At 40.0% G+C, this 12,430-nt stretch overlaps 1 protein-coding gene across 1 annotated transcript in view; it reads left to right on the top strand.

Moving 5' to 3' along the window:
• Positions 1-7,514: 7,514 nt before the first annotated feature.
• The window catches only part of LOC138004056 (uncharacterized), a 7,537-nt gene continuing 2,621 nt past the window's right edge, over positions 7,515-12,430 (top strand). Inside the window, exons 1-2 of the mRNA XM_068850457.1 lie at positions 7,515-7,652; positions 11,263-12,430. The exon at positions 11,263-12,430 is cut by the window's right edge and continues 2,621 nt beyond it. Of these exons, the coding sequence (XP_068706558.1) occupies positions 11,351-12,307 (957 nt within the window). The 5' untranslated portion in view covers positions 7,515-7,652; positions 11,263-11,350 and the 3' untranslated portion in view covers positions 12,308-12,430. The remainder of the gene's footprint in view (positions 7,653-11,262) is intronic.

The following is a 12,430-nucleotide window of genomic DNA, read 5'->3' as shown; positions in this document are numbered from 1 at the left end:
TCTAACAGCTGACGTTTCGAGCGTTAGCCCGTCGTCAGAGCGAAGCCCTTCGTCAGGGCTAACGCTCGAAACGTCAGCTGTTAGAATCTCTGTACGGTGGCCAATTTACATTATCAGCTCCGTTAATAAAACCAAATTTTTGTAATATACGGAAAATCGCTTCTATTTTCTTGGACACATTTCCTTAAATATAGGCCTTCTGCCTGTATTAGGTTTAGGCTTACTTCAAATCTTTTCAAATGCACTACTTTTTAATAATAATAATATTGTTTTGGTGGCCGAGGCTGAATTGAATATTTTTATTTTCTGCCGACGTTTAGGTTGAAAATATTCTTGTGAATATTCTTAGATTTTACCATATGGTATTTATGTTGTCAAATGATTGTATTTGCTGTCTGGATGGTGTTAAAGTAATTTTAGAGCCAGCCTATAGGTATTAAATACATATTATTTGATACAATGCACATGACTTCTTGCAGAAATGTTATTAGTATCAAACTAACTGCCAGTGCTATGTTTGAGATTCAAATGTAAAATAAGTTTACTGTATTGAACTCAGTGTTTCCGCCAGACCGCACCATTGTGGGAATCCTGCATTGCATTTAGAGAAGGCCCCCAGAGAAATGGAGAAAGGGCCAATTTAGCCCTTTACTTTTATTTTGGTAATAAAGCTTGTTGTTGTTACAAGGCTGCATGCAGGTTTAACCCAGGATAGTATTCTAGTAACCATCCCAAGGCTCAAAAATGCGACCGATATGGTCGCCAATGAACTAACAATGTACAATGCGACTAACATTTGTTTCTTTGCGACCAAAAATTCTAGTTTAGTTGCCATAATCGCGACTTCCTTTTGCTACGTTGAGGACACCTTATGTTCTTCTAGTAAGCCATATTGAAAGATCTTTGCTTCTTTAAAAGACGTAACATAAGAAAACATAACCAATTTTTTAGGTCCAACTATTATCTATTGGGCCCTTTCCTAAGAAATTTGCCCCTGAAACAAGTCTTCAGGGGCCACTTTGGTCATTAAGTATAATTTTCTGGCTGAAACGCTGAACTATGATGTTTTTTTTCTCAGTACCTGGCCAGGGAAAATGGTTCCTGTTTTATTATGTCTAAACACTTACATTCCTTACTGTGTTAGTTTTTCTATAAGTGGGGGCCTTATTTCAATTCTTGTTTAAGTAGTGCACAAGAGCACAATTGTTTACTGTAGATAAATTGCCCTCTTGATGAACCATCTTAGCACTGAAAGCGGTCAATAGGACATTTATGAAGGCTGCTGTATATCTTTCAGTGTATTCCACAAGCCAAGGCAACCTCAAAACTAAGGTTTATAGGTGGAAACATTTCAACAGAGTATTAGTTACTCAGAGAAGATAAATAGAAGTTACATATTCCAAAGTAGTATTCTTTGATCTAGGTAGTGATAACTATATAATGTATCATATATAAAGTATTACATTGGAAACGTTTGTATTAATCAAGCATTCCCAACCTTGTCTTCAATCAATGTTGGCATAATAAAGGCATGTTGAAAGAATTTGCACTGTTTATGTCTACTTTTGTTGGTGAACTTTATACTACTTATTTGAAACCTTTTATATTCTTCAAAGCTGTTTACAGATAACTGGATGGGGTCTGGGGTAGTAGTTAGAAAGGTTTTTCTACCATTACTGTTTCCAAATTAGATTGTTTCTTTGGTCACAGCAGTGATTATTATCAACCAGCAACATGCAACAACAAGTTGCAAATTACAAATTCCTCACCCACACAATGTACAAATGGTCAGTAGTCACCCACCTCTTCGGAACCTCTATTTGCTCCTGGACTCATCCACCTCTATTGTTTTCAGGAATAGGCCATTGTTTCTGTTGTTTATTTTATTGTTTTCTCGGCCAATCCTGTTAAACCTCCAAATGTGTGTTAGAGAAACATTAAACAATTATATGTCTGTTTTACAGAACTATTGTTCAGTGATCAATGGCATGCAATACCAGTGAGGGGTCCAGGAAGCCTGCCCCACCCCCTATTTTGGGTAAAAATAGAAAAGAACACAGATGGAGGGAAAGCCGGCTGGGCAGGCAAGACAAACACAAAACCACCCCCCACCCCCCTTTAGTTCAAAGTCTGGATCTGCCACTGAATGCCTTGCAAACACTATTTTTTATGGCAAGCAATTCAATTTCAATGATAAAGCAATAATTATTATTAAACTTGAACTGGTTGTTACAAAATGTAGTGTGTGTAAGTGTGTTACACTGTCAGTATTTTCTTCCATTTTACACTTAAAATTCAACAACACACATCTTTGGATAAATTCATTCTCAGTGTTATTCTGTAGATGTCATTTGATAAAGAGAACAATGCAACAGGTCATTTTGGCAAACATAGTTTACTGGAATTAAGTGGTTAGACAATGGTAAATCAAAGCCTAACAATTCATGCAAAAACTCGGTGCAAGGAAATCAGTTTTGTAGTTTGTGGGCTGCAAAAAGGATATACTTACATAACAGTCAAACATGTTTCCCAGGTTAAACAATAAAAAATAAATTAACAATTGAAATAATTATTTGTTTTCTTAAAGTAATTCAGTAGTTTGAAAAAAACATAAGTATTTCCCCCCCATCACCAAAAAGGTCACTTAAAATTTATGGGCATGAAGAACATCACTAGCCCAACTGAAAAATTAACAACAATATAGCCTTGGGTTATCAGGCAATAATTTCATTTGATTAAGGAACTGAGTGAAAATGTGGTTCAGCAAGGAATTGAAAATGGGTTTCCAGATTGTTTCTAATCATTTATACATTTTCCTATATACATTCAGATTACAGTATCAGCCAGAAATAGGTTATAGAATATCACCTATACAACGTAAGTTTCAGCAAAAATTAGATTCTCTTTGCCCCTAAGTTTTTAATTGACTCCAAAGCCTAATAATCATATAAATTTTCATACCTGTTGATCCAAAAAGGGTCAATTACCAGGGTGTGTAGTGCTGTTTTTAGATCATTAGAGTATATTTTTAAGTCATTTAAAACTGTATACTGCATGTGTATAATTAGCTTAAGACTCAATTTAATAACTTCTGTTAATTAGACTTAATAAAAAGCGATGCCTGTGAATTAAGGAAATCATTCAATCAATCGATAATTTAATTTCAGTCAGACTAATTAAAATAAGCTTATATAGAGTTCATTACTTCATGTTCACATAGCAAGTTGGAGTATGTGACTCGATCATCTTGCTTAAATAAGCTTAGTAATACGAGGCCACAAAGAGTTTTTCACTCTGTACTTAAGAGCAGCTGAGTTTTTCTCTTTGATGTTCAATCTGATTTCAATGACAGTTAAATAAAGTGAGTACGAAAGTGTAATAAACTTACAAATGCTCACAACGTTGTATTGAGATACTTTTTTGGATTTTTGTTCACGTACTTTTAAAGCGCAAAATTCCTGCTCCAGAATTAAAACGTCCGTAAAAATATTTCATCTTACTGCGAAGCCACCACTGCCTCGTGTACAAACTTAGTTTAAAGCGTTCTTTGACCGGTGTTTTGCTTCCCACGCGATGCTTCGCCGCCATTTTGTTTTGGTCTTTCTCAAAATGTCACGTGATAAAAATCTCCAAGATTTTTGGAGATTTTGTACCACGTGAGTTCAGCGTTGGCCAGGGTCTTCTCCAGACGAGCCGCCATTTTGAAAATCGCAGAGGAGAAGGCCCTGGGGACGAGGTTGGAACAATGACATCTTCTATATATTTGCATTCCGTAACTTGCTGAATACATTTCTCTGAAGAAGGTCGAAGAAGGCGGCTCAGTCGATGCATATGGGTGCCCTGGGTGGGTACGTCATGTCAGTCGATGCATATGGGTGCCCTGGGTGGGTACGTCATGTCAGTCGATGCATATGGGTGCCCTGGGTGGGTACGTCATGTCAGTCGATGCATATGGGTGCCCTGGGTGGGTACGTCATGTCAGTCGATGCATATGGGTGCCCTGGGTGGGTACGTCATGTCAGTCGATGCATATGGGTGCCCTGGGTGGGTACGTCATGTCAGTCGATGCATATGGGTGCCCTGGGTGGGTACGTCATGTCAGTCGATGCATATGGGTGCCCTGGGTGGGTACGTCATGTCAGTCGATGCATATGGGTGCCCTGGGTGGGTACGTCATGTCAGTCGATGCATATGGGTGCCCTGGGTGGGTACGTCATGTCAGTCGATGCATATGGGTGCCCTGGGTGGGTACGTCATGTCAGTCGATGCATATGGGTGCCCTGGGTGGGTACGTCATGTCAGTCGATGCATATGGGTACCCTGGGTGGGTACGTCATGTCAGTCGATGCATATGGGTACCCTGGGTGGGTACGTCATGTCAGTCGATGCATATGGGTACCCTGGGTGGGTACGTCATGTCAGTCGATGCATATGGGTACCCTGGGTGGGTACGTCATGTCAGTCGATGCATATGGGTACCCTGGGTGGGTACGTCATGTCAGTCGATGCATATGGGTACCCTGGGTGGGTACGTCATGTCAGTCGATGCATATGGGTACCCTGGGTGGGTACGTCATGTCAGTCGATGCATATGGGTACCCTGGGTGGGTACGTCATGTCAGTCGATGCATATGGGTACCCTGGGTGGGTACGTCATGTCAGTCGATGCATATGGGTACCCTGGGTGGGTACGTCATGTCAGTCGATGCATATGGGTACCCTGGGTGGGTACGTCATGTCAGTCGATGCATATGGGTACCCTGGGTGGGTACGTCATGTCAGTCGATGCATATGGGTACCCTGGGTGGGTACGTCATGTCAGTCGATGCATATGGGTACCCTGGGTGGGTACGTCATGTACTTGGCCACGGCTCTTAATCGTTTCTTTACGTGATTTAGTCAGATTATAATGTAAAATGTCGATATCTACCGATTCATCTTTGTTTTGGAAGCCGCAATGAACGTGTATGTGCCATGTGGTATGAGTGCTCTGTCAATTCCAGAGTTTCTTCGTAAAGTATATTTCAGGTTGATCGATCGTTTGCAGAAATTTCTAAGCAGTATGACGATTACACAGTCGTTGGGCTTATTTGGCCCCTACAATGCTCGACTGTTGCGTCATGCAGTTGTGCAGCGTCATCAGCCCAAAGTAAAGTGTTTGACGAACAACAGCTCTTGTCAGAGATCTACTTTTTCCCTTCAGGAAATCGAAAATTTTTTTTGGGAAAGCAATAACGTCCTACGGGCACGAGGTATTCCCATTTGGAAAAGAAATATTTCAACCTTTGGCGGGAAGCTGTAACTGTCCTTCGGGACGTGAAACACTCCCTTTTGGGAACAAAATATTTCCTTCGGGAAAGCAATAACATCCTTCGGGATGCGAAACATTCCTTTTTGGGAACAAAAAACCTCCAGTTGGAGACATTAAAGCTTAAACTGAATTACAGCCAGCAACGGTGTAAACATTAGTGAGTTTAAGCAAAGACCGACGGCTACGGCTACGGCTACAGCTACGGCAACCCGCAAAGCAAGAATATGATTAGTTAAAAAAGGAAAAGTGAACGTGTTGCACGTGCAGCACGAATTTCCGTGCATTTCTCTGCCGTACTCCAAAAAACAACAGGGAGTCTAAGAAACGACGACGGCTACGGTAACGACAACGCCAAAAAGCAGTAATATTATTGGTTAAAAGAATCAAAATGCTCATGCTGCACGTGCGGCACGCATTTTTAAACATTTCTCTTCCGTACTCGTCAAAACTACTACGTGAAATGACCAAATTTAAGGTTTTGACGACAACGTGGACAAACTACCGTGAATCTTTCAGTCTCACTCTTTACTTCAAATCCGTCTGTACCAATCCAGTTTTAGGACACTTCACTCACATTGAATAATATAAACAAGATGGAATAACCGTGAAATACTTAAAACAGTTCAAAGTTATATTTTGGAGTGACGTTTTCGTCTCCGTAGCCGTCGTGGTTTCTTTAATTCCCTAATAACGTGAAATCACCAAATTTTAGGTTTTGACGACAACGTGAGCATATAACCACGAAACAGTCCTTTCCTGTTTTGACTCTAAAACCGTTCGTATCCATCCAGTTATAGGATAGTTCGCCCGCATTGTACAAAGTGAATAAGACGGAATAACCGCGAAATACTTGCGATAGCGCTAAGTTATATTTGGACTGCCGTTTTCGTTGCCGTAGCCGTCATCTTCGCTTAAACTCCCTATTGATTGAAATTTGGTTGCAAAACGAACACATGGACCCGTGATGTCAGTCTGCATGGAGCACATATGACTGGTGTGCCTGGGTTTGGTGATCATAACAATTGTACTAATGATTGTGATATTTATATGTATGATGCATCTGTGAGTCATGTGCAATTACGCAGTACACCTGGAATTCGATCACGTTTGCAATCTGCAAGGGTTAAGAGACAGGGGAACCATCCAGACTGGCAAAGAAAACAGGGGCACCCAACGAAAATTAGTTCCAAAATGCATAATAATAGGCACAAACTTACAAGAAAACGATAATAAAACATATTTTAATGTTTTTTTTTTTTTTCATTTTGCTGAAAAAAAGGTGTTTCGCACTCCCAGGATGATTATGAGCAAAATCCCAGCTCCCAGCTAGATAGTGAGTGATACTGCCAGCCAGCCGACTTTGTGTCACTGTTTCCCAGCCAGCAAAGAACCTCGTGAATCTAAACCGCTCGCCAAACCGGTCAATACAGGGTTTTTTTTTCTCAACATTAGATAGGTTGAACCAGCAGTAAGCTTCTCGGGAACGAGGTCTCCTCCAGTCTCCCCCACTTCCTGTTCTCGTCCAGCCAGCACGGTTTGAAATGCTAAAAATATTTATAGTTTCTCAGCGAAAGGGTATTAAAGGGGCAGTGTCACGCTATTTTATTCCAAGTTTAAAACAGTAACGACGTCCCTGCATCAATGAAAACCACACAATAATGCTGTAGTTTTGTTGCCAATGACCATTGAAGTGCACTGAGGCTATTCTTTGTTGTTTCCAGCCAAGGATGGAGAGGATGGAAAAGGATTGAAACTTGAAAAAACTGGCCACTTTTTTCAAGTTTAGAGACAGAAAAACATTAATTACGAATAGCTCTTTGTGGAATAGCTCTTTGTGCCATACGTACATTTCATATCTTGTCAGCAGGTTGTCAGGAATGTTGTAAGTGTGTGAGCTTAAGTACCAATTTAGACTTTTACCCATTTTTTACCTAAAAACAGAAAATTAAGCACGGCAGTGCCCCTTTAAAGTAAATAACTTGCCAGCCAGCTGAATTTTTACTGCGGAACACCTTCGTTGAGTGCCCTTGAGAAAAACCTTCAGAAAAGTTGTTCGTTTCTTAAGATGCAGAACACCGAGAAGGAAAAACAGTACTAGCGTTATAGATGGCGGCCAATAAATTATTCTCTTGTCGCGTGCTAATCATCCTCACTAGCCTCGTTAGCAAATTCAAAAGAACCTTTTGCTCCAAAGTGAGGCTGGTGGGGATGATTAGCACAAAGACAAGAGAGTAATTTGTTGGCCGCCATTTTAACAATACTGTCTACAAAGTACCATCATCATCAGTGTTACACAGAAATTTTATGAATTATAAAGAATGCCCAGTATATTCAGAGACAGGTAAGTTTTTATACTCATTAATATATCCAAAGAAGAGCAACCACATGCTATAACTGTGCTCAAAGAGGTGTCTATTATTTGGAGATTTTGAGTTAAACCCAGGCCCTACGGCAGTAAAATGTGGTGGGTTTGATAACATGTTGAAATCTAGACTGCAGGGAACAAGGGCTGATCACATAATGCTACAATACAGATAGAATGAATTTAAACACTTAAGTCACAGAATCGAGTTGAAATTTTACGGACACGACAGCCGTTGAACCAGCAACTACGCTACAAATTCCTAGTTATATATATCTGTATATAAGATACATAGGGGGTGCATTATGTTGCAAATTTCATAGCTGATGCAAAAGTTTAGTTCATAGGGAGTGAAACGTTAAATTATTAAATAGCTAAAAACAAACAAACACCATACAAGGTCCATCCGTATGGTCTCCCACGTATATACGTCATGTAAGTCCATCCATATTGTCTCCAAGGTGGATTTTTGTTTTTTTTTTCAAACCACTTTTAAATTAAACTGGTCAATTTTTTTAGAACACTGCCAACAATTTTTAACATATTTGAGCAATTTTTAACATATTTGGATATCTTTCTGTAATTAATTTTATGGAGTATGTATAAAATAAACTAGAGAAATCATTTTAAGATTATTATGATGGATTGTTATCTTTGATGCTATCAAAGACAATAACAATTATTTATGCATGTGAACAATAACTTTTAGTGTTTACGGTTAAATGCTCAGCTTAGTGATTAGGGTTAAGAATATTGGCTTGTGGTTGGTGGAAGTAACGCATTCTTTCACACGTAGGATACAGGGGTTTAGTTTGTAAAGAAGCTGTGGTGCTGTGTCAGTGGGGAAGTGAAATAAGGAAAAGGGTTTATCAACTGAGTTAATATGGTAAATTGATCACTGTAAAGAAATTTGAAAGTTGACATTTCAAGTGTTAGCCCTTCGTCAGGGCTAAACCCTTTCCTGTCTTTAACAAGTAGGACTACTTTCATAATGAAAAAAAAAAACAGTGATACTCTTTAGTTATTCCTTTGGCAATATAACTTGTATAATAAAAGAATTATAAATATTTGTTTCCCAGATGTTCAATTAAATAGAGCAGTACATGATGTATACAACTGGAAAGTAACTACATTACCATTAAACGTAACAATGGTGTTATTTGTACTGTTACAATATTAATAAACTAGAATTTATCTTGAAAGGAAATAACTCATTTTACAAAATGGCCTGTTTACAAGCTGAATGTAAAGGAAATGTCTTTGAAATAATTGAAAGTAAGATTAGTAGCACTACACAGGTTTAATGTTGTAGGAGAAATAAGTCATTGGACATCTCCAAACTTGGTCACTTCTCAAGCGTAATGGTTTTTGATCTCAGTTATTTTTTTCTAAAAGCATGTTGGGGTACAAGGGTGGCATTTTACAATCAAGTCGGTCTCTATCAAAGAGAGCTGCCATTGGTTGTTGGGCATTTTCTGTGCATGGAATGGACGTGTTGACAACTTTTTGGCCTATTTCTGCATAATTACTTGAAGCAAATTTTCTGTAATTCAACTGTGTGCATGGGACAAGACTTGAAAAAGTTCCTGTTTTGGAACTACATTCTGGCTTTGTTTCCTGTGAAGAGTTCCTGTAACCCATTTCCTTAGAGTTATCATATGTTGGTCCATTTTTGTTAATTGTTTTGGCTTATATCAATCCTTGTTTTCTGAAAGGCAAAGCTGTTTCTCCGTTTTTTCTTTTAAGAAATGTTTGGCCTTGTAAAAATCATCTTTGAAATAACAATTTTGTTGTGCGTCTCTTGTCTTTAGGTGGCCTTTCAATTCCTCTATTTCTCTATAGAAATCTATTTCATGTAAGCAATTGCATTGGTGTGATTCTGCCACATGTGGCTACAGGCTCTGGTGTTGTGTTGCACATTTGTGAATATATCAAACTTTGGACCAAGAGTGGCCTGGGGTGAATAATAAAATATTCATCTATAAATTATTCTGAGGTCTTGAGAAATATGCAGTGTCTGTGAGTAGTGTTGTGGAAAGGGAGTTGGCATAAATGGTATTTGGGGGTGGGGGAAGGGATAGATGTGTGAAGGAAGGGTGGGGTAGGATGGAGGTACTGGAGGAGTTCATGTAGGGGTAGGTGAGTCGAAGAGAGGGAATGATGTCTACTTCTTTTTTAGACCCCCAAGTCCCTGTTTTTTTAACTACACTCCCCAAAAAAAGAAAAATCCCTTTTTTTAGACAGTTGATAAAAAAATTCAAACCAAAAACAAACGCACCCCCTGCAGCATTCCCCTCGATCCGCCCCTGTGGCTTTTTCGAGAAGAACAGAACAGTCATATAACGGCAAAGGTCGAGTCCTCCAACGGACTAAAACGCATCGATCGCAGTCCTCCCAGCTTAAAATTTCACGACTGACTTGACAACCCAATAACAAGATTTTGTAATAAATGAAATGGTAGTTGGTATATCACGTTTCTACCGACCAATCGGGTCGAATGAACAGAAGAGCCAAAAGATTCACCGAAACAACTCACACGCACTTGACTCTGAGGTTGATTTCCGTTCATGTTGTCAAAAGTTCAGTAAATGTCACCAACAACAGGTATTCTTTAGCCTCCCACACAAACACTCTTTGGGCTTCGTCACGCGTTCCGAAGCCCAAAGTGTGTCTGCTTGGGAGGCTATACTTCTTAGGACTACTTTCACCCAGCTTTCTTCACCAACTTTTGAGAATGGTTTCAGCATATCCAAAACAACACAGAACTAAAACGAAGAGCTCGCTGCTTGATAAAAAAACATTAATTGTACGGTAGTGATAAACATTATGAGTTTCATTTTTTCATAGAATTTTACGTTTCGGATGTGCTAGCACATGTCTTTAGAAGAAACGGTTACTTAATTCTTAGTGAGAGACTGGTAACTAGATAGATAGAGGTATGCGATCTTTGTAAGGGAAGAAAACTTGGTGCAAGTGTTTGGAAAATTTATCTTAAGTTCACGAAACTCTGAAACACTTTTAATAGGAAGGTGTGATAACTTCGCTTTGGAGACTTCTCACCATCTCAAATCTTGTATTAGTAATTTATCTAGCTGACCAATAGCGTGCAGGTTTCTGGGATAAGATTATAGTGAATTCCCATTGCGATTAAAAGCCTGTAAAAACAACTATTCAACGTTCGTAGGGGCTGAACAATCTGCGAGCCATGCAAATTTCGCATTTAAGTTTAAGCACCCATATCAAATAGCGCGGATAAACTGTTATTAAGTCTAAGCATCCATTTTAAAACGGTTAGCTTTCAATAACTGTGTGATTCGCATCTTGACTCGCAGCCATGGCTCACATGTCTCGCTGGCTCGCACATTGTCCAAACTCACGTTTGTATCCAAGTAAAAGATTGTCGAAACATTTGCTTATCATATGTGTCTCCTGCCAGCCATGAAACCTGCGGCTGGCTTTCTCGTAAACTGTATTCGAAATTCGAATGCCGGGCTCCGGATCAATCCTCACGAAGCCTTGTCAACGCCAGCAGGTAACAAGCAGGTGGCAGGTCATGTGACGATTAACAATACCTCCTTGACATCAACAGGTAAACCAAAGGCTTCTTAACAACGCGTGTTCCTTTCTGTATTCAACGAAGCAACTACCTGTTCAAGGTAAACTTCCATCTGCATCAAATGGACCAAGTTCTTTGGATAGCGCAGTCTTTCTTAATCTCGGCCGCCATTTTCTTCTTGTTCGAAGTGGAATTTGCTTTTGACCGCCATGGAGGCTGGCAGTGCTTCAAAGTGAATGCAACATCTGCAGAATATTTGAGTGACAGTTGGAATACAGTTACGCAGTGTTGCAAAATGAACAAGGCTGCAAGGTGGCAAACCCTCTTTGGAATTCTTGCGGTTGTCCAGACCGGCCTATTGATTGTGCTTCATACGCTCGGAATCCGCAGCAAATCTCCCCTTGTAGCAATAAGGCTTGTTTGTGCAACCTGCTGGGTTCTAGCTTGCATAGTTTTGTCAACAAAACTAGTGGATCATTTCTCGTCCCAAACTTCAGCGCCACGAAAAACGACCAGCGGTGATTATTATATGTCGATCATCTTTGCCTTTGTTAGTAACGCAATCACATACATTGTCAGGGCAGCTTTCAAAAGGGTTTCGCGCCTTTTTGCTCGCTCGAGGTGTTCGATCTCCCTTAACGAAGAGAGGGACACTTTCCAGGGGCAGGAATTGAAAGATGGGTGGTATTTTTGCGCATCTGACCTAAGCAGCCAATCTTTCGCGCTAACAGGCGTGAATGTGTCTCGCGCTTTGGCCGTATTGATTATAGCTTACGTAATCTCAAGTGGTTACACACTCTACATCGTGTTAGGACATGAAGAGAGCGCTGAGGAAGACTTCAAAACGGACGACAGAACCACACGGATGCCAACCCAATCCGACGCCTCCGTTTTTCGCGAGCGGGATAACTATAATAAGGAAGGGTTCAATGAAGGAAACGTGGAAAAGAAGGAGGCGGTGGATAAGAACTGCGCTACGATTAACCCTCTCAATGAGCCTAACAAGAAGGAAAGGACTGTAGCGTTCATGGAAGAACACAGTGACGAAGAATCTTTCGTTTTCGGTTGGCGCTTGTGAAAACAGTGAGGAGTTTAAGAAACAACGATGGTTACGGCAACGACAACGCCACAAAACAATGATATTATTGCCTAAAAGACGAAAAATACTCGTCCTGCAATTTTTCTCACGTATTGAGCAAAA

Source organism: Montipora foliosa, chromosome 1, assembly GCF_036669935.1.
Source record: "Montipora foliosa isolate CH-2021 chromosome 1, ASM3666993v2, whole genome shotgun sequence".
Classification (NCBI taxonomy): Eukaryota; Metazoa; Cnidaria; class Anthozoa; order Scleractinia; family Acroporidae; genus Montipora; species Montipora foliosa.
This window is presented reverse-complemented; position numbering and strand designations above follow the sequence as displayed.